We start from the raw sequence: 22,955 nt of genomic DNA on the forward strand, positions 1-22,955 counted from the left end.
CTGCTTGTGGTGTATGAAATTAGGAAGGAAAGCATTTGACTACAGCTCCTGCGATTTATCGCTCTTTAAGCTATATTTTGATTTCAATTACTTGTTGAAGCAGTATGGGTACATCTGGTGACTAATTTGGAGCAGATTATATCTGGGTTGCAGCTATTCTGAGAGGAGAGAGAAACTTGAGGGATTGCAGTCTAGTCTGGCTGGTGAGCTCACTCAGAAAGTGGGAGAAGTGGTCGATCTCCTGGCCTAAAGAGGTTTGATCTTCAAGATTCTGTTTGTATCCTGTCATCCCCCTCGGACCGGTGGGGGTTATCCAGGTCCTCGCTCTTAAGCTTACCTCTTTGTTGCACATCCTTTTGCAAAGGCAATCTGGATGCAGGGCTGCAAATAAGCATTGTACTCTGCAACGGACGCTGAATGGAAACACATATCCAGACATGAACCCCAACTCATCTCAGTTGCTCTCTATCTGGACCAGGAACCCAGACAGTGGTTCACCCTGTCCACATTCAACAACACCTGGAGGATCTCTACTATGTGGGACTATCTGGCGACCTTGACTGTCACTTGTCATGGAGAGGTCAATAAAAAGTTTTTTGCCAGTTCCTGTTACAGTCTGTGCTTGAAGGAATGGAGTACGAGGGCACTATTAAACGGAAAACAACCGTTGTATCTGCAGCTGTGGCTTTAAATGCTTGCAATGTGCGATCTCTAGCAACACTTGGCAATTTGACTGGCCCACAGAGAGCTTGTGGCAGGCTTTATTCTCGCTCCCTGATCGGGGAATCAGATTAAGGCCCCAAAGGGCTGATGGACTGCGTTCTTGCAGCAAAGGGATATTACTACTGTGGAGCGCTGGTGCAGGGGGGCTACCTCTTGGTTTTATCCTGTTTAATGAAACCATTTTCTAGTATTTTAGTTATTTCCACATTATTGATATAACAACCCGCTCCAGTGGTTTATATTCGCTTGATCTAGTTATAATACAGTGTTGTTAACTTAAACAAACGACTTTCTTCTGATCTAGCTGTTACACATTGGGTTTGTTCTCTCTATACTATGTAAACAGAAATGAGGTAGTTGTGCAGCTCTTTCGAAACTAAGAAATACTTGGCATTGTCCTACTCTATTTATCTTGACCAAGGGAGCTTTTCTTAATATCGCTTGACTTCATTTGCAGACCTTACGCTGTGTGTAATCTAGTTACCTCAATTAAAAATAAAAAATTACAAGAGAAATGTAAAATGACAAGTTTTTTTGTTTTTTTTAAAGTGATCCTTCATTCCAATGCAACTGTGAAATGGTGAACTTTGTTCTAGCTAACTGCTAAATTACTTTGACAGAAAAAAAAATAGATATATTGCAACAGCATAATGAAATGGAGCTCTGCCTTTATAACACTCTATTTGCCATGATGGGCAACAAAAATTCTCTTTATCCACATCTGCTGGAAACAGAGATTTGATAACAGAGTATCATAGAAGTAGTATCAAAGTTTCTATGTGAGGAATGTTGACCCAATGTGGCAACCATCGGCATAAACAAGGCTGAGTAGCTAAATATGCTTTTTTTTTTTCTCCTGTTAAATACGCAAAACATGTAGATAAGAACTTCTATAAAATACTGTCAGTGATCAGTGTTTTCAAGAACACAACATGCTTAAAGCAATGGGAAACATTATAGCTACATGCCAACTACACATTTGATTTTGGATTTTGATTCTTCCTCTTCACTGTCTACTGTATGCATGACCAAATCTGATTCTGGTTGATCACTCCCATTCTCTTCTCTCCCATCTTCTTTGAAACTCCAGCCCTGCTCCCTCTCACTCTCTGGTGGCAAAACGAGGGGTTGGTCATCTCCAAAATCAAAGCTCACATTGTCCAAGCCAGCTTCTGTTAGGCATGTGTGACAAAGACGGTATCGTCTAGTCCCATCTTGAATAACACGACCAGTCATGTTTGTCACTGGGAGCTTGCACCGTCGACAGATGAGCTTACCAGCTTCATGGATCTAGTGGCAGGGTGAACAGGGAAGTCAAAATATGTTATTACATAATGCTAGATTATATAACTACTCTTATACCACTGTGATCTAACATATGCTTAAACCCACTGGAGTTGGTCATACTTCCAGACAATATTATTAAACAAAACTAATAATAGAAATAGACCACATTGGTGTATTTTAATTGTAACCATTTAATTACAGTCAAAAATTAATGTCTGTTAAAGTGAACATATAGTCTCGAAAATGTATATATTTTTTGGGGACTATAGATTCCCTTATGTTATTGTGACCACTGTCCTCCCACCTTTGCTAATGTAAAAATTAAGTTACCTAAAGATTACTCACTTTGTTTCCAACGCCGCGACTCCTCCACTACAGCCAGTCGTTCTACCTAGGTGACTTCAGTTGTCTTATAAGCTTAGAACATTGCTATCTATTTACTGCTTAAAACACTACTATGTAAACACCTGTTTGTAAGGAGTTGTTGGGATTGGAAATTCCTGTCCAAGAGTGGAGTACATCTTATATGTGATTTATTAATTGGAGACTGAATAGATGTGTGTAATATCTATATATAAACAAATCTCTACTTGCCAGAAAATTTTCAATCTAAATCTTCACACAATGGCTTATGGCTAGCGTTTGAGTAGAAATTATGAACCCTGTATATAGATAATAAAATTAGTCTGTTGCAATCTTTTTTAATAAGTACTAGGAGATAATAAAATGTATGTATAAACTGACATACAGTTCACAGCAATTTGCAATTAAGATAACGCTGCTTGTCTTGTATTCTGCATGAACATGTTATACGTACAGTTTGGAAGTGGTTTCTTAGATGCTCCAGGCGCGTGAATCTTTTGCCACAAGCCTCGCAGGGGTATGGGCGCTCTCCCGTATGGCAGCGCAGGTGCCGTTTAAGATCTGCTTTTCGTTTTACAGTGTGGGTGCAAAAGGGGCACTTAAATCTAACCGGGCTTAGATCATCTAAAAGATAGATAAATAAAGGTAAAGTTAAATGTAGAAATAACAGTAAAGTTTCTAGATACTGATGTAGTACTTTTAGTTTGTTTGAAAGTTTTTTTTTGCCTGTATATTTAAAGTCTAAACACAAAAAGGATGTCCCAAGTGGAAGGAATCTGTAGTGTGTCAAGAGAACTTATAACAGGGGGAACCTTTTAAAATTCAAAAATGAACACTGAAATGATCCAAGGACATTATTGTGTCCTCTGGACTTAAAGTTCCCTAGGTTTGCAAATTAATATATACAGTTAAAATCACATTTTATTGAAGAACATACGGTAAGTATCAAAGTAAAATAATCACACCACATCTAAATTCCTAAGGAAAGCCAATGAGAAACTTAGAAACTGTCAACAAGAGGCTACATAGTTGAATTTGCTGGTGCACTCGCATCTAGCAGTACAGACTGGCTTCATTGCAAGTGATCCATACTTCCATTCTTTTCACCATCTGGCGAGGGTTATAGTATATAGATTTCCACCTGATATTTCATTCACTATTTGCCATTCAGCAGCCTCCTATAGTCGGCTATCCCTTCTCCCCATCAGGTTTGCTGTGCTCATTAGCTCTCCTTAGGGATTTAGATGTGGTGTGATTTTTTTACTTTGATACTTATGTTCTTCAATAAAATGTGATTTTAACTGTGTATATTCATTTGCAAACCTAGGGAACTTTATTGTGTCTTCTGTACTTAATGTCCTTGGATTACTTCAGTATATTTAAAGTCTATCCTGGACCCACAACTGTAACATGGCGGTACGGATTTCTTTAGTAAACTTCACTTACCTTCACTCCATCCAGTAGAAACACCCAGGATTGTTGGCATTGCCTTGTATAGTTCATCTGCCTTTGAAATCTGTGGCATGACATCTTGGTCTCCAGATTCCACATTCTGTGGTGAATCCGGCCAGCTATGTGTTAAGGCCTCTTCATCCTCTTCCTCTCCCTTAGAACCCAGTCTAGCAGCTTGAGATGAGGACTCCTCTTCATTTGTTGCACAATCTCTTGACTCCTCATCATGCATCATGCACTCTGCAGAACCTCCAACAAGGTCACCCAATGGGAGAGATGAAATAGAAGCCTGAGTCAATGGCTCGGGCATCAGACGTCTGCGGTGTTTACGCACATATTCTGGTTTGCGTGAATGCTTGCTGAATGGACGTTGCAACCTGGAGATGATGGGAGGTGGGTAATTGTATCCAGCAATGAATCCACCATGTTCTGCTGCCTCATGGGCATGTGTTGGGCTGTTTTCAGTCCTCCACCCTGCTGCATAGAGTCCACAGCCATTACTGCCAGAATCTTTATCGGACAGGCTGAAGAAACCATCCTTGTCCTTCTCATTGATATCCAAAGAAGATTTAATGAACATCTTGCACACATTTATCACATCAGTCATCTGCAGATAACTGGCTGCGGACATAACTTCAATAACATTTTGGCCCGAAAGAGGAAGCTTGCCAGAGTATACATAATCAAGTATGGCAGTAAATGTGTCTGCAGAAAAGACGTCAAAGGTGGCTGTGGTAGGCTGTCCCACATCTTTGCAGCTTTGAGACAGAAGCATTTTGAAGTAACCACTGCTAGCAAACAGAACATTACGGTGAGCCTTAAACATCTTCCCCTCCACTAGAATATTACAGTCGCAGAATAGATCTCTCTGCCGCTGATCATCCAATTGCTGCAGGAGGCGAGTGTGATGAGAGGAGAAATCCATCCTGTGTCAGGGCACTGAGAAACAGAATCAAAAGGTCAACTTGGGCAAAATGTCTGGACATTAGAACAGGCTGTAGTACTGATCAACACTGATACAGCTATTGATTAAACCCCAAATTGTAGTTAATTCAAATCGGAATTGCAAATGTTAGCCTAAAATAGCCAAGCTGTAACAGACTAGTTGAATTCTAATTTATCACAATTTGGAGTTGTGAATTATCAAAAATGTCATGTTGTCAGGCCAGAGTAACCAAATTAGAAAACAAAACCTCCAAATCTGCTGTCTGTAGTTCAAGTATTTTGGGCTAACATTTCAAACGCACTTGGGATTCACACTTTAGTGATTAAGTATCCTAATAATCCATATTTATTCAATATGTAGTTGTACTATAGGAAAGGTCTTTTGTATTATTCATGACATTAAACACTTAATGTCAAAGACTTGATGTGGTCATGGTACCTGGAATTTGTATGTATATTTTGCTATAAAACGCTGCACATACTGATTTCAACCCATTTGTTGCTGGAGGTGTAACTCTACCTCAGGCAAATTCATTTGGCGTCATTAGCTTGCATGGAATAAGATTAATCAATTATGTATGTAAAACAAATTCTGCAGAGGACAGAAACATTTTAATTTCCCTCCACAATGTTTTTCTGTAGTTAAAGGAACACTATAGTCACCTAAATTACTTTAGCTAAATAACGCAGGTTTAGTGTATAGACCATTCCCCTGCAATTTCACTGCTCAATTCACTGTCATTTAGGAGTTAAATCACTTTGTTTCTGTTTATGCAGCCCTAGCCACACCTCCCCTGGCTATGATTGACAGAGCCTGCATGAAAAAAAAAAACTAGTTTCTCTTTCAAACAGATGTAATTTACCTTAAATAATTGTATCTCAATCTCTAAATTGAACTTTAATCACATAGATGAGGCTCTTGCAGGGTCTAGCAAGCTATTAACATAGCAGGGGATAAGAAAATCTTAATTAAACGGAACTTGCAATAAAGAGCCTAAATAGGGCTCTCTTTACAGGAAGTGTTTATGGAAGGTTGTGCAAGTCACATGCAGGGAAGTGTGACTAGGGTTCATAAACAAAGGGATTTAACTCCTAAATGGCAGAGGATTGAGCAGTGAGGCTGCAGGGGCATGTTCTATACACCAAAACTGCTTCATAGCTATAGTTGTTCAGGTGACTATAGTGTCCCTTTAAGACTCCTCAAACATGAAAACCGAATACAAAAACCCCCCACAAAACATACATAGAGCAGTATTGTTTGCACCACACCAAATACTTTTGATTAATGAATAGTAGGCGTATCACCAATCTTCTGATTTTCTCCAATTCATGTAAAATAAAAATAAAACCACATTTTGCAGATATTTTAAAATACCAATATTTAATAAAGAAGAGCACTCAGAAAATATCTGAATAGTGCATATCTCCACTGTGTGAGTGGAACATCAGAATCCAGGCTCCAGACGACAAGTAGGAGTTGCCAGGCAATAGAATTCCTCTAAGTGGGATATTTTCAACAAGTTTTAAAATTAAGATATACAACCCTATGAATTTCATCTGGTGCGTCCAGACTTCCTTGGGAATTAAATGGTACTATACACCTCCCATCCTAAATGTTCAGATATACCCTTGAAGTCCGCCCCCTATAAACCATACATTTTCTTTAACCTCCATTGTTTTGAGATTGTTTTCCATAACGCCGATGTGTCACGCTACATGCTAAGCCATGTGTGCGTTCCACTACCTGTGCACTCCAGAGCCATGTTCACAAACTCCCAGTTCTATCGTTTCATTTTCCTCTATAGAGTAGTTACTGATAAGAGTATTGTCAGATGACTAGATAGAATTATCCTATAGTAACCAAATCCAGTGCAGTATATCCTGCATTGCCAGTGGATAGACTACCAAAGTGGAGTCCTAGCATTTAGTGCAGGCTTCCCCAAACTCCGGCCCTCCAGTTATTGCTGAACTACAACTCCCATGATTCTCAGCCTATCTATTTCATTCATAGAATTATGGGAGTTGTAGCTCAGCAACATCTGGAGGGCCAGAGTTTGGGGAAGCCTGATTTAGTGGAACAGTTAGTGGTGCAGGTTATGTAAAAGAAACCATCCATGGACAATAGCATGCCTGAACTGGTACACCTTCAATGCCAGAGACGCCAGCAGTGTATCGTCACAGATACAAAACTCAACCAAAACTATATTTGGTTTGGTCTCAATAAATCTAACTGAATAAACAGAAAATTAAGACATTTATATAAAAAATGAATAAAATTAAAGAAAAACCATATAAAAAAAAATTATTACATTTGTAAAAAATAATACTGAACAAATTTAATTTAAAGAAAACAAACCATATCAAAATCTGTAATGAAACCTTCAGGATGTAAAGTTTTGAGTCTTCCCTTCTTAATTCCATACCCAACTTTTTTTCAACAGCTACATAGTACAAATGATCAAACCTAACCTTAGGGCAACTTTTACAATGATTGGGTATGGAATAATCCCTTATTTTTCTAATATTATTCATGTTTTCCATAAACCTTACTTTAACCTGCCTTCCTGTCCTCCCAACATATTGCAAACCACGCCCACAGGTGAGTAAGTATTCAATATATGCTGAGGTACAGGAAATTTGTTCTTGAGTTGTACAGCTTTCATTGGTTTGGAAACTTTTTTTTAAATTGAAGTGGAATGGGTAAAGTATTTACAACCCTTACAACATCTACGTGTGGGAAAAAACAAAACTTCCTGGTATTTGAAAAACGATTGGTGCTAGTGTGTTTTTCAAATTCTTTGCATTTCTAAAAATAATGAGGGCACTCGGGGTAATATTGATCCTAAAATGTTGTCCTCTAACAATAGAGGCCAGTATTTTCTCTTCTCTTATTTTAAATTTGCTTAATAGCATCAGCTCTCATGTTATACGGAGTATTAAAAGAAAATTAATTTCTTATTCAAAATGTTACTCTCTCATTTAATAATAATAGTATATTGCCTCTTTCCTCGTTTAGAACAAGCATGTCAAACTTGCGGCCCGGTGAGCCACGAGTTTGCCATGCTTAGTTTACAATGAATGAATTTCTTGATTAAGGAAGTTCTCATTAGAACCCTTTTCAAAAACTTCTCTTTAACCCCTTAAGGACCAAACTTCCGGAATAAAAGGGAATCATGACATGTCACACATGTCATGTGTCCTTAAGGGGTTAAAGGAAAAGAGCTTGTTCAAAGTATTAGTCCTCATCTGAACAGTTCCTCCAGATCCTTTCAGTACACTCTAATCATTGGGTATGGTTCTACGATTCATCTCTATAAAGCTTTTAGCATCTCTTCACCTAATAAAAAAAATAATCAGATCTAGAAAAAAAAAATTGATAAACTCTTTACTAATTTGGAAGGAAATATTAAAAATAGTGAATTATCAGGGGCGGAGCCTGACTTGCAAGCTGACAGGATGTACTCCGCATGAGCTCCTGCTGTAGGGGCTCAAACTATGCTGCTATCTTGGGCAACAGTGCTGCGGGTCTTCCACAACAAAGTTTACTGGACTGGGGAAGCATGTGCGAACCGTGCAACACTTCTCCCGACAACCGGCATGACCGGGAACCGCAGCAGCAAGTTTGGGCCTACTAGAGGAGGCAAGGAGGAAGGACGGCCGCCTTCCCGCCCGATACCAAAAGCCTCATGCGAGCACGAAATGCTTCCTTCCCCCCCTCCCCCCACCCCGTGGACCGGTTGGGGATAACCTGGTCCCCGCCAGATGGAGTACCTCAAACCCCACACCTCTTGACAGGTCCCGCAATCCCTCCAAGCAACGTGGGAACGGGGTCTCCAAATCTTTGACTGCTTTTGGGCCAAGCTGCTGATGCGTTTACAGCCAGCGACAACTAACCACAAACCGTCCACACAGGACAAAGTCAATGGCGAGCAGAGGCCTGGGAACCTCTTCAGGGCGCAACAAAGTTCCACGCTACAGACTCCCGCACTAGCGGCCCTCCCGGGCTGAGAGCAGCAGGGGGCGCATCCCATATGTGCCGGCCACACCAGCGGTGGGCAGCAAGGCGCAAGCGATGACGACCTGGGTAAGTGATTTAACTCCTAAATGACAGTGAATTGAGCAGTGAAATTGCAGGGGAATGATCTATACACTAAAACTGCTTTATTTAGCTAAAGTAATTTAGGTGACTATAGTGTTCCTTTAAGACAACGCGGCGGGACAAAAGTGTCCTGCCAAAATCAGCGTGGTAGGGAGGCACTCTTTATTCTATGCCCAAGCAAATGGATCTGCCTGTGAGTTTTAGCTACAGCGTCCTATTTGTTTCTTCATTCAGCTTTTTAAAAACTCAAGAGATTACTAAAAGTTATAGAGAGTGCCATTTCATTTTAACCCCTTAGTGATCAGACCTCTTTTCAATTTTCTTACCGAAAAATGTAAAAAAAAAAATTAAAAAAAAATTAAAAAAAAATCTGTTATGCATCTACAACTGGAAAAAACACCCATGCTACAGAGCTTCTAACTTTTGTCCTGAGTTTAGAAATACCCAAATGTGAACATGTTCTTAGCTTTTTTTTTGCAAATTATAGGGCAATAAGCACAAGTAGCACTGCGATTTCCAAACCATTTTTCTTTTTTAAATTAACGCAAGTTATATCGTAACACTGAGATCTGTCAGGAATCTGTCTGATCATCATGCACCCATGTCCTATTTGGGACATTTTTGAAGCTGGCCAATGTAATTTACCCCAATCAAACCATATATTTTTAAAGTAGACAACCCAGGGTATTGCAAAATTCAATATGTCCAGTCTTTTGTAGTAACCACTTAGTCACGAACACTGGCCAAAGTTAGCATTTTTATTTGTTTTTTGCATTTTTTAAAACAAAAACTGCACTTTTACTGGTGATATCATCATCATGCTAGGTTTTACTGTTTTTAAAAACTCACATTTGTATTCAGCGAAGTCTCCCGAGTATAACAATACCTTCTTATGTACAGGTTTTATGGTGTTTTGGAAAGTTACAGGGTCAAATATAAGGCTTGCCCATATTATGTTTTTCATTGAAATTTGCCAAATTGGTTATGTTGCCTTTGAGACCGCTCAGACAGTGCCCCTGGCAGCTCAATAGACTTTCATTGCGGCCATGTGATCATTTTAGCCGCGGATGTGCAAGGTACGTCCGCGGTCATTAACTGCCGGTTTTTGTTGAACGTATCCTGCACGTCCGAGGTCGGGAAGAGGTTAAACATAACACAAGCCGCATTTGTTTGTGTTTTCATATTATTGTTTACGTGTCCTTTCAAGCTTGGTATATGAATTCAAATGAAGCGGTTATGTCACTTTTCAGTATTTCATGAAGATGATATATTTGTATAATACTGATGCTGACACCATAAGACAAAGTACGGACTACTTTGTCTTATGGATAATTCTGAGCTTGACAAAAGTTTCAGTTCTGCCATGAACTTTTGTCCAATCCCTGTACTTATCAAGGGTGATGGCTGTGGGATTTAGACACGTCTCACTCAGTGTGAGGCAGTCTATCAATCCTATAGACTGTAAGCTTGTTTGAGCAGGGCCCTCTTCAACCTAGTTTTCTTGTAATTGTCCTATTTATAGTTACATCCCCCCTGTCATAATATTGTAAAGTGCTATGGAATCTGTTGGCGCTATATAAATGGTGATAATAATAAGAATGGAAGTTACCACGGTCTTGCTGGATCCCCCATTGACCTTACAGTTGTACTTTCGCATATGAGTGAAAGTTCAGCATTGACACCTGGCAAAAGTGCCAGGAGCTGAAGGAGACATCTATTTAGATTTGGTGGCCACAAGGGATCGCTTCAGGTAAGTAAATCTACCTTCCACGGAACCCCACGGCCAGGTAACAACCCAAATCAAGCCATCCATCTAAGGTGATTACCAACACAGTGCTCATGGCCCTCCATTAATCCTGGATTCATGCATTTCATGGTTTTATCCCAATGGAGATACCGATATAACCTGGACTGTTTTCAATGTGGGTTTTTTGGGCAGTCCTCCAGCACCTGTGGTATATATAGCAGGGCGGCATGAACAAATGTTTGTCCAGGAAAACATGATGAATATATGGATTCCCTGAGGGAGTGAAAAAAGTAAAAATAACTGTGAATGTTATCCTATAATTTCCCTGGTGTGTTCTGGGTCCCATAGCCGTACGGTCATTGGCTGAAATAAACATCAATCACTGGAGGGGGCGGTAACAGGTTATGAACGCGTCTCCCCATTGGCTGAGCCCTTCCCCGGTACAGGCTGGGCCAACTCTGTGGCCGACCATTGGTTCCGTTGGAGTGCGGTCAGAGGGGGCGGGGCCTGTGATTTGGTCGGCAGCCGATTGGTTCTCACTGCTGTCTATCATACCGAATACATGCACCGGATGCCCCGGGAGCTCATCCCCACCCTTCCCCGCCTCACACCCTTGGCCACTCCCGGTATATGACGGGACCCGTGCTCCAGCTCACACACTGCCCGCCGGGGGCAAGAGGGTCACCTGGACACACCCGGGGGACTTACCTTGCCCTGGGGGGTCACTGACCGGCACCATGTATTCATCATTACCGGCCCGTGCCCGTCACACCCGGCCCGCCCGCATTCGGGTCACTCGCACTCCGCCGGACACATTAACGATAACCGCCTCCCACACGGGCTCGGGTCACTTACCGGGAGCTCCGGGCGGACACCCGACACTCTGTGTCTTCTCACCCACTTTTTCTCCGCCGCTGCTTCCGCCGCCCGAATGTCCGGACAAAGGGTCGATCACGTGATGACGCCCGAGGGCTGAGACTGTCTTAAAGGGGCCGCGCCTGGGGTGGGGGTGAGGTTGGAAGGGGTGGGGGAGAGAGACACCCGGAGGAGTGGTGGAGGCATGTGTGCTCGCAGCAGGGTGTGCTCTCACCCGAACAGGGCGCTGCACCCTCACCGGGTGTACCCAGACACAGGGGATCACTATGGTAAAGCTGGGCAGAGATAGACCATCACCTGTTATACAACCACAACTCCCATCATCCCTCTCCGGCCTTTACACAGGACATGGATTATAGGAGTTGTAGTTCTAGCTCAGCTGGAGAGTCTCCCTGCAGCCAACACTGTACTTACTGTTTGTGCTGCCTGTAAACTGTTGAGTTTTGCTTTGTAATTGGCTCATACACATTGACATACATGGACACCGCTATATGTAAATAAATTGTATAAATCTGGCATTTCTATAAACACATGGAATTAAATATCCAAGTCTCAAGACTTGTGGTGCAATGTCCTTCAGAGTCAAGCAAATCAACAGTGGACAGTCAGATGTAAATGTATAAATATAAAATATGATACATTGTTACAATGTTATGGAACATTGTTACATACATATCATGCTGTGCCAGTCTTAGAGGCATATCGATATTTACCTTACAATTTATATATAATCATTTATTGCAAATATATAACTTCCGGATAATATAGACATTGGTAATACCACTCTGGGTGGTCTTAACAGCATTGGATCTTTAACTAAGCCTAAATGCTATTTTTGGCTGAATAAGATTTTCTGGGGTTCTGTTGGTATGGAGATGGGTGAAGGGAATATCATTAGTCCAGCAGTAACCATGATGCTTGATCTTATTAGCGAAAACAGAGTAGTATACAAACTAATCACAGATAATAAATCTGCTGGATTGAAAGGGTCCCAGATGAACCTCACTAATCACCCAAAAAAGGTGAAACAAGAAGCAACAAAGTGGAGACAACATTCAATAAGCATACAACATATGTATACAACCAGAGTAGAAATATTATATATAATAATATGGTAGAATCTAGAAAGATAAAAAATATACAGATCATAGCATAACACTGTGATAATCGTGATGTTGGTAATAAACTCACAAACGAAGGTGAAAATCAGGCCTCTCACCCCCTCGGGGTATGTGAAGTATGAAACTTGTTAGTAGCTCCAAATATGAAATTCAGATAGGTATATGTCTTCAAAGAAAGGTTTTCTTTATCCATTTCTTTGAAGACGTATACCTATCTGAATTTCATATTTGGAGGTACTATCAAGTTTCGTACTTCACATACCCCAAGGGGGTGAGAGGCCTGATTTTCACCTTCGTTTGTGAGTTTATTACCAACATCACGATTATCACAGTGTTATGCTATGATCTGTATATTTTTATCTTTCTAGATTCTACCATATTCTTATATAGAATATTTCTACTCTGGTTATATTCCCAGGTTGTATACATATGTTGTATGCTTATTGAATGTGGTCTCCACTTTGTTGCTTCTTGATCTTATTAGCCCCTCATTAGTTTTAAAGGCCAACAGCCAAGGTACCATCAATATATCCGGTTGAATCTTAATAAATAGATTACAAATATTGCATGGACTTACATGTAAATCAAGTGTCCTACCAGGCATGCATTATTTATTTATATCAACCCAGCACATTTTAGCAGAGCTAATTAATATGTGTGAAAATAATATAACATTGGTATTTATATAAACAATTATATTGTACAAGGGAAATGGTGCTGTCTGAAGAAAGTACATACATTGGTGTTTCCGTCCTATAAAATATATTTGAAAATATTTCAAACTCTTTTTAGAAGATTATACAGTCATTTTTTTTGTAATGTGACGCCAAAAAGTTCAATGAGCATCTTGTATACCAAGCATGTCAAATTCAAAGTCTAGCACGGGCCAAATAAACAAGGTTTATGTGGGCTGCAACAAAAACAACTTCAATTTTCATAGAAATGTAGGTTTATTTTGAAAAGTACAGTATAAAAAAAACAACCCAGCATTCCCCTCTACTAAATCCCAGTCCCCTGTTCCCCCATATACTAAATCCCAGTCCCCCCCTCTACTAAATCCCAGCACCCCCCTCTAGCCAACAAGCTGACGCCACTCACAATGCCGCTGCCAGTATGCGACTCCGGAGTCCGGCCTCTGGTATACCCCAAATGGTGCCTTCCACACCCTGTGCTAAATCGGATCCTCCCCCTACTTCTTCAAACCCTGTGAAGGTGGAGCATGTTGACGTCACGTTGGATCGTGCACCTCCATGTCCTCCACTGTCCAGCTGCGGCCATCGCAACACTGACACACACACACACTCTTGTATTTATCCCTGGGGTCTAGTAGGTGATCTTCTATCTGGAGATTTCCTTCCTGCTGCTCCTTAGTGGTGCTGGAATATGACATCATATTCCGGCATTACTACAGACGACGCGCATGAGGGAGCAATTAGGAGCAAAAAGACAGAGCTTTTCCAGTGACCTCTCCTCCCGGCCGGGTACATTTTAGCACAGTAGGCACCTGCAATGTGGAGAAAGCAGATGCCTACTCTGCTTTAACACTAAGCATGTACTCGCCGCTAGCTGGGCCACAAAGATGTCCAATGTGGGCCGCATTCGGCCCTCGAGTTTGACATGCTTGTTGTACACTAAGCTCCCTTATTTGTTCTACTTGAATATAGTTGCAGAGATTAAATTAAAAAAGTGCTTGCAGCCCTGAGCTGCCCCACCTCCTCTCATGAGGTACAAGTGCTAACAGAAGTTAGTTTCTCAACAAGCAATTTATCGGGCTACTTAATTAGCTATCTGTTCATGAATAATACTAATAAATAGTATTAGTGCTGAACTACATTATCATCTACATAAAACCTTCAAAATGGGTTCATGGGATAGGTACAAAGCTCTTAATTCAACACTATAACCACTACATTGAGCTATAGTGGCTTTAGTGTTCAGAATGCTCCTTTAACAAGATCCTGATTTTTTTTCATTCTGTTTAAAGAGACACTACAAGCTGCATTTTGGTCCATTCAGTTTAAATAAAGGAAATCGCTAAGTAGCAAAACAACTTTAGTTTAATTTATTTCGGTGTACAGATTCTAGCTTTCTAGCTGCTCAACCCATTCAGAAGTCAGATGACCTTGTTTATGCAGCCCTAACCAGACCTGCCCTGTCTTTTGTTTCAAACCTCCTTAAAACAAACTTGACATTTTAAAGAGCTGGAGATAAGAACTTCTAAACTGTTTTTTTCTCCCTGATGGCTTTGTGGGGCTAGGGATGCAGGTGTCATGCCTAAATAGCTACCTTCAGTAAGCTAAAGTTGTTTAGCTCTTAGAGTGTCACTTTAACTATAGCACTGCTGATCATATGACATAAGCAGTACTTTATAGACATAACAAGAATTTTTGTGAGTCCTCGTTTTACTGTCAGCTTTAAAATCATTATGACGCGTTTTCTTTAAAAAAAAAAATTAACTTAAAAAAACCCCCAAAAACTGTAATCTAATCTACGTGGTATCTAACACGTGTGTTAAAAAAAAAAAAAAGGAACAAATATACAAAGGAGGATAAGCGAGGGGGGCGTGGTTTGGCCGCGATCGAAGATGGCCGCTTAAGGGACAAGCTCCGACCCACACAGCAAATATAGCAGGCTTACCTACCAGCACGGCACGGAAATGGGGCGCACTAAACGCCCTGACGGCTCCCAAACCCCCAGGCACCCAGCGACTGCCGCACAAACGGGTCCCATGGACGGGTACCTGGCCCCGGCATCCGCCGAGTACCACGAGGCCGCGGGCGCAAGCATGGCCGACTCCCCGGCCCACTCACCAATAACGGAGGCGGCTGCACCCACGCTGGCGGAGATCAGTGCGGACATTAAGGCAATAAAAGCCCTGGCAGCAGCAATGGTCACCAAAACTGACATGCAGACCCTCTCTGATAATCTACATGCGGCGATCCGCACGGAGGTAAACTCATTTAAGGCCGAAATCTCCACACAGGCCTCCAGGATACAGGCAGCTGAAGCTTCAGTGCAGGCTGTTGGAGAGAGGGTTGAGGCTTCAAATCTGGCTATACACAGGCAAGGCAATATTCTTCTACACTTAAGACGCCAAACTGAAGATCTTGATAACAGGGGCCGCAGATCAAACATTAGGGTCCGCGGCCTACCAGAACCAGAGGGGGCGGAGGTCGTGGAAGCAACACTACAGACACTGTTCCGCGACATACTAGGCTCAGATGCGCCAGACTCCATAACGTTTGATAGGGCGCATAGGGCCAACAGAGCACGCACGTCTGATAACACACCGAGAGACATTATATGCTGCCTACACTCCTACAAACTGAAGGAGAAAATAATGAACAAAGCCCGCGCAAGGCCCACCTGGCGTTTCAACGGCGCAGAAGTTGCCCTTTACCAAGACCTGTCTCCCCTCACGCTTGAGGCCCGCAGGGCCCTGAGACCCATCACAGCGCTACTCAGAGATAGAGAGATCCCATACAAATGGGGTTTCCCCTTTATGCTATTGGCCAGACACCATGACGACTGGCTCCCGCTACGCTGGCCGGAGGAGGTGCCCAGGTTCCTACAGCGCCTCAACCTTCCGCCTACGGAGGTCACCGACTGGATCCTGGGGCCAATGGACCAGAGGCAGGGAATTCACACTCCGAACCTGCAGCGAAGGAGACGAGACGTCACACCTAGGCGCCCGCAGGCCCGCAGGCAACTGATACCCACGGACCCGGAGGAATAAGGTTATGCTCCCCACCTACACCCACCAGGCATGGAAGACCGACCATGACACACCAACATATCACGGCCTGCTGATACCCACAGATGCCAACGCCACCCCGCGTACAGCAGAAGTCAGATAAGTACTGTTCACGCATACACATGTATGGGTTCTCACACATGACCGGGTGTTGCAACACCTTCCTAACACGCCCTTGGGTAAGGGAGGCTACCCCAAGTTGAATGGGGAGGGGGGCCTGACGGGGGTGGGACGCACAGCTTGGCTTGCCCGTGGGTTGGGGCACCTGCAAGAAATATCCCACATATGTACGTAGAACATGAACTGTGTCGCTATACGGGACTGTTGAAATGCTGTATACACGTGCACATGTGCGGAGACTTACGCACGACCGGGTGTTGCCACACATTCCTAACATGCCCCTGGGGAAGGGAGGCTGCCCCGAATTGCTTGGGGAGGGGGGCCTGATGGGGATGGGACGCACCGCCTGACCTGCCCGCGGGTTGGGACCCTTGCAAGGAATGCCCCATTTGTGCACACGGAACATGAACTATGTCGCTATATACGACTGTTGGTTACTTACGGGACGCTTGAGCACCTGATATATTGTGGGTTTTTCTGATGCTGCAAATGTGATTTGGTCAGGTCATATTAATCACTTAACAGCTGCATATAACACTATCTAGAAGATAGATGGAGGGAGGTGGGGAACAATTGGGGGACATATTTGGGTATGTGATCTTATTTCGTTAATACTGATGTACCGGGCTGTAATGGGTGAGATGGCTCTGGGGGTGGGAGTATGGCAGGGATGCTGCTGTACCCTAGGGACACGGAGGGAGTAGGGGATATATGGAGAGTTAAACTGGGACTACACCTATGACTCACTAGTAGCACAAGATACCTAGGGTTGCGGGGATACGGGTGGGTCTGGCTGAGTGGGGGGGCGGTCGGTTTCTGAGTGGTACTGAGGAGTGATGTTATATGTTTACTATGTCGCATTGTCAGTTCCTTGCACCGTAAGACAGTCGCAAATTGAGACGTTCACCCACGGCGGACAGGCTCGCACGCGCCCATACCACCTAGCGCCTCTCTCTCCTCCCCCACGGACGGCTAGCTCCGCTTCCTATCCCCAGAATAGGGGACCCAAGACAGAGCCCGCTATGGGAGGTGGGGGGACCCAGAACGCACCCCACACGCAGCCGGCCCGGCCCGGCACGACCCACGACCTGAACTAACTTAAGATGGCAATGGGCTACCCGCCCCGACATAGGGAAAGACCAGCAACCACTCACACCATATATCCCAACAGATGTTAACCCATACCCCCATATTACGTGACCGTACTAATCGATATTTTCACTGTACTAGCCATTGAATTCAGATTGGGAACAAGTGGGACACGGACACCCCTCTGAGAGTTCATACACTACTACACCACGAGACACTGAGCCTCTGCGGCCGACCGGACAGTGGCTCTGGACTTCTTCGGTCTCACCACCACCCCGACTTACACCTGTGTAGACCACACTACTGGGGGACCCAACACCGCGGCTGCCCTAGCTTGCTAGGGAACGGTACGGTCTTGTAATCCACCCAGCTACACAGGACTCCCTCGTATTGAAGGGATAACTTTGACTCTTATTGACATCACACCTCTGAGCACTCACACCGGGGGCCTCCTGGGACGGGCTGAACTGGGCGTGGGCTGAGCCGCCCCCAACTCGTGGGAATTGTGACTCACGAAGGTTTTACCTTCCCTCTTCTCTAACTGTACTTATATTCTTTTTCCCCATCCACCCCCCCCCCCTTCCTCTCCCACCGGCAGTTGACGAGCGCGAGGGCCACTGGACCCAGACCTCCTGAACACGACTACGGAGACGCCAGTGACTTCGCCCACACTCACTCCATGGCGTACACAGCAGCACCTCTACATGTTCTCACGCAGAACTGCCGAGGCCTTAACTCGCCTGAGAAGCGCACACACCTCCTCAGGGAACTCCATCGCAAACGGATCTCAGTAGCAATGCTACAAGAAACGCACCTCAAATCCTTAGATACCCATAGACTGAAAGACAGAGGTTACCCAATCAACTACCACAGCACTCACCCCGAAGCCCGAAAGGTTGGAGTTGCGATACTGTTGGCTGCTAATCTTGCCTTCACTTTGCTGGACCAAAAGACAGACCCTAACGGTAGGTTCCTTTTTATCAAAGGCACGATTACGGGGAGGACATACACCTTTGCCTCTATTTATGCGCCCAACGCAAAACAGGCGATGTTCTTGTGCAAAACATTCCGCCAACTGGCAATATTCACGGAAGGTTCGCTCATCATAGGGGGGGATTTTAACGCACCGCTTGATCCGTTGCTGGACTCCTCGACAGGACACAGCAGTATACCGCAAACCGCGATCAGGGCTATAAAGAAGACCATGAGGGACTCAAGACTGGTGGATGCGTGGCGGACCATACATCCAACGACTCGAGATTATACGCACTACTCAGCCATACATAGGAGATACTCTCGCATCGATTATGTTCTTATACAACAGGAAGGCCTACGACACCTACAATCAGCAACAATCGCACCAACACCATGGTCGGACCACAGCGCAGTGTCCGTGAGGCTGGACTCCCCGCTGTTCAGGCCCACCAAGACGGAATGGAGACTGAATGAGTCGCTCCTGTCAGACCCAGGAGTGCAGGCTGCCCTGACAGAACACCTCACCAACTACTTCAGGGAAAACGACACGGAAGAGGTGTCAAAAGTGACGCTATGGGAAGCGCACAAGAGTGTACTTCGAGGCCATCTCATCAGGATTGCCTCTCGTAAAAAAAGGGACTCGCAGCGACGTATGTTGGAGCTCACCGACCAGATCTCCCGACTGGAAGCACAACACAAGCGATCACAACTCGAAGAGCATTATCGCTCACTCCTGGACGCTCGCCGACAACTGGCGGACCTGGTAGCCAGCAAACACCATAGGGCGACACAACGATCCAAGGCCTTCTTTTACATCCATGCTAACAAGGGTGGGAGGCTCCTGGCCCGCATGATCCGACCCCAACAAGCGAGGGCGCAAGTACATGAACTGCGGAAGACCGATGGCACACTCACACAATTCCCAGAAGCAATTGCCACTGAATTTTGTAACTACTACCGACAACTGTACAATTCCACACCGTCACTTCCCGACGCCCGCGGAGCGGACCTACAAGACGCAACATGGCGTTACCTACAAGGTTTCCAACCAGCCGCTCTAACACCAGAAGAAGCGGAACTACTGGAGGCCCCGATCACCACGGAAGAGGTACAGGCGGCGATTAAGGCAGCGAAGAAAGGGAAGGCCCCGGGACCAGACGGACTCTCGGTGGGATACTACAAATCATTCAGAGACATTCTTACGCCACATCTAATGGCAGCCCTCAATCGACTCCAGCAGGGAGACACATTCCATCAGGAAACGTTAGCAGCTACTATCACGGTAATCCCTAAACCCGGCAAGAACCCCGAAAACTGCAGTAGCTACCGGCCGATCTCGCTTCTCAACGCGGATGTGAAGCTATTCACCAAGATCATTGCCACCAGACTACAAAAATATGTACCGCGCTTAATACATCCGGATCAAACGGGTTTTGTGCCGGGAAGGGAAGCCAGAGATTGCACACTCCGGGCGTTTTCCATACAAGCATTAGCCCTTAGGGAGAAACCAGGCCTACTAATGCTCTCAACAGATGCCGAAAAGGCTTTTGACCGGGTAAACTGGAGCTTCATGATGGCGACACTACGAAAAGTGGGACTGGGAAGAGGTATGATGACTTGGATTGAAGCGCTCTACACAGACCCCAGCGCCAGAGTAAGGGTGAATGGTGCGCTTACGGACACCTTCACCATTCACAATGGCACGCGACAGGGTTGCCCACTATCGCCACTCCTGTTTGCCATCTCGCTGGAACCGTTCCTGGATAGAGTGAGACATACACCAGAGATCAGAGGGTTTAGGCATGGGACCCAGGAACACAAGGTAGCTGCATACGCAGACGACATGCTCTTCTTCGTAAACGATCCAGCTGAATCCCTGCCGGTCTTGATGCGAGAATTCGATACGTATGGCCAGTTATCAGGGCTGAAGCTCAATTTAACTAAATGCGAACTATTAGACGTCTCAACCCCGACGAACACAGGAGAACGAATTCAACGTGAGTACCCCTTCCATTGGTGCCAGGACCAGATGCGATACCTAGGAATCTGGATACCCAGGAACCCGAAAGAACTGTATGCCAAGAATTACATCCCCCTCTTGCGCACAATACTAAACGACCTTAAGAGCTGGAATTACGACCACATCTCCTGGCAGGGGCGTATATCGGTAATAAAGATGAACATTCTCCCGCGGCTACTTTACCATTTTCACACCATTCCCTGGCACATCCCGCCAGGATTTTTTACATCTCTTAAGTCGGCGGTGATACAATACGTCTGGAAGGGAGAAAGGGCACGACTCAGCTTTGACAAGCTATGCCTACCTAAGAATTGGGGATAAGCGCTACGTAATTAGCAATGGATAACCTGAGACAGCAAACACTGTAAGGAAAAAGAATACTCCACGCACACATGTTGGATACATACAAACCAAACAGAGGTAAAGCAGATTGCGCCAAATAACAGACAAATAATAAATATAATAGGAAATCATGCAGAAAAGTTCAACATGATGTAGTCCACAATTTTCTGTATCAAATAATCTTGCATCAGATGGGGCTTGTAGTTAAATCCAAGAGTACATACAAAAAACAGAAAAACAAACAATTGGTGCAGACTGATATACAAGGTGGAACACAGACCACATACAATGTATACATGCCCACTCACATTTGCTGGAGCTTAAACTAGCTCCAGTTAGAATAGGGTGCAGTGATAAATCTCCAATCGTAGATCAAATATTTCTTTTGGATAACATCCAAAGGTGACCAGTGGTAAAGGTGCAAAAAAAATATCCAAAAAAAGATAAAAAAAAAAAAAAAGCAAACAATCTATCCTAGTATCTGGAAATTTTACTTCAGCCTTCAGTTGAAAAATTTGATCTTATCTGAAAGACTACGTCCCTACTTCAGGCAATGGTTGGAATGCTGTGGAAACCTAATTATATTTTAGTTACATATGATGTTCAGTCCTTGTACGCTATTATTCCCCACCAAAAATGCTTTGAAGCTATAAAATATACTGAAAGCTGAAGAAACCATCCCTGAACATTAAATCGACTTTATCACTGACGTTATAAATATTATTTTAAATAACAAATTATTTATAGACACTTTTTATCTGCAAAAACAAGGACAGCTATGGAGACCAGATTTGAAATTTTATCGTGGCAGATTGGGAAGCCACTGCCATTTTGAAATCGTATGTTTCTCTTTATACTACAGGGCCGTTGAATGCTTCAATCTGATTTGTTGACAAACGTTCTAAGGTGTGCATTATTTTCATTGAGATGCACGGCTAAAGTGGTTCCAGACAAGTCTTGACCGCATTACATTTCTATATCACTTCACGCAGTCAACTATAATAACGGAAAATAGGTTACATAAATCGATAGTCCTGCTGCACAGGTTTTCGTTACAGCCTACTGTCAATAAATGGAAAAATAAAATTAACAAATGAATTAAAACTAATGCATTAATAAATAAATTAAATATTGACGCACATGCTTTTCTGTCTCATTATTGCAACCTCTCTCGGTCTCTCTAATAACTGCACTAAAACTGCATTAGTCTGCTATCAGTGTCTCAAATCTCAGTTACTAACTCTTAAATGACATTTTGGAATTAGCAACGAAGGCATGGGAATTGATGCGTAAGATATTAGTCCTACATACAAGAGTGTTTTAATGACAAAAACTTGAGAAATGTCTTGAAATGCATCATCTGAACAATGTTTTGAGGTGTGATAACTGTAGTATAAGTGGAATAATTGACTCCAGGCCGTCGAATTATTAGAAAAAATAATGCACACCCGAGGTGTAACGCCCGCTTCGCGTCGTGTCCGCATTACCACCTCGAGTGTGCATTATTTTTCTAATAATTCAATGGCCTGTTGTCAATTATTCCTTACGTATATGTCGTTGTGGAATGGTTATTTTGTTAATGTATGTCTATTTATATTGCACGTTTTGTTGGCTATAGGCTTAAGTTTTATAAACTGTTGTTATAACATATCCAGTACCGTATTTATTCGAGTATAACGCGCATTTTTTTAAACCGATTTTTTTTTTTTTTTTTTTTTTTTTTTTTTAATTCTTTATTTTTGTTGTGCAGGGTGGTACATAGCATTGGCAAACGCCACAACAGCGTATTAAAAACATTATTTCACAAAAGCTTGGCAGTGGCTAGCGTGTATGCACAATTTTATGGTAATATAAACAAGCTTAATTACAGGCTTAACCTAGTCGAAGTTTTACTGCATTGTAATGTAGTTTGTGTGTATATTGGCGTTGTGTCGCTATATTCTACAGCAGTGGGGTAGATGCTGGAACTTACTAGTCTGCTGAGAAAACAAGACATTCGATTCAGAGCAACATATTAGCAGACATGTAGATTGGTAGTGAAT

At 43.4% G+C, this 22,955-nt stretch overlaps 1 protein-coding gene across 1 annotated transcript; it reads right to left on the reverse strand.

The window, feature by feature from the left end:
- Positions 1-98: 98 nt before the first annotated feature.
- Positions 99-11,634, reverse strand: LOC134611769 (zinc finger and BTB domain-containing protein 8A-like). Its single transcript, XM_063455983.1, has 4 exons — positions 11,472-11,634; positions 3,820-4,764; positions 2,828-2,997; positions 99-2,013 (listed from the first exon to the last, which is right to left on the reverse strand). The coding sequence occupies exons 2-4, from the start codon at positions 4,748-4,750 to the stop codon at positions 1,684-1,686; spliced, it is 1,431 nt and encodes a 476-aa protein (XP_063312053.1). The 5' UTR covers positions 4,751-4,764; positions 11,472-11,634; the 3' UTR covers positions 99-1,683.
- Between the last annotated feature and the right edge of the window lie 11,321 nt (positions 11,635-22,955).

The sequence above is a fragment of the Pelobates fuscus genome, chromosome 1 (genome assembly GCF_036172605.1).
Source record: "Pelobates fuscus isolate aPelFus1 chromosome 1, aPelFus1.pri, whole genome shotgun sequence".
Taxonomy (NCBI): domain Eukaryota; kingdom Metazoa; phylum Chordata; class Amphibia; order Anura; family Pelobatidae; genus Pelobates; species Pelobates fuscus.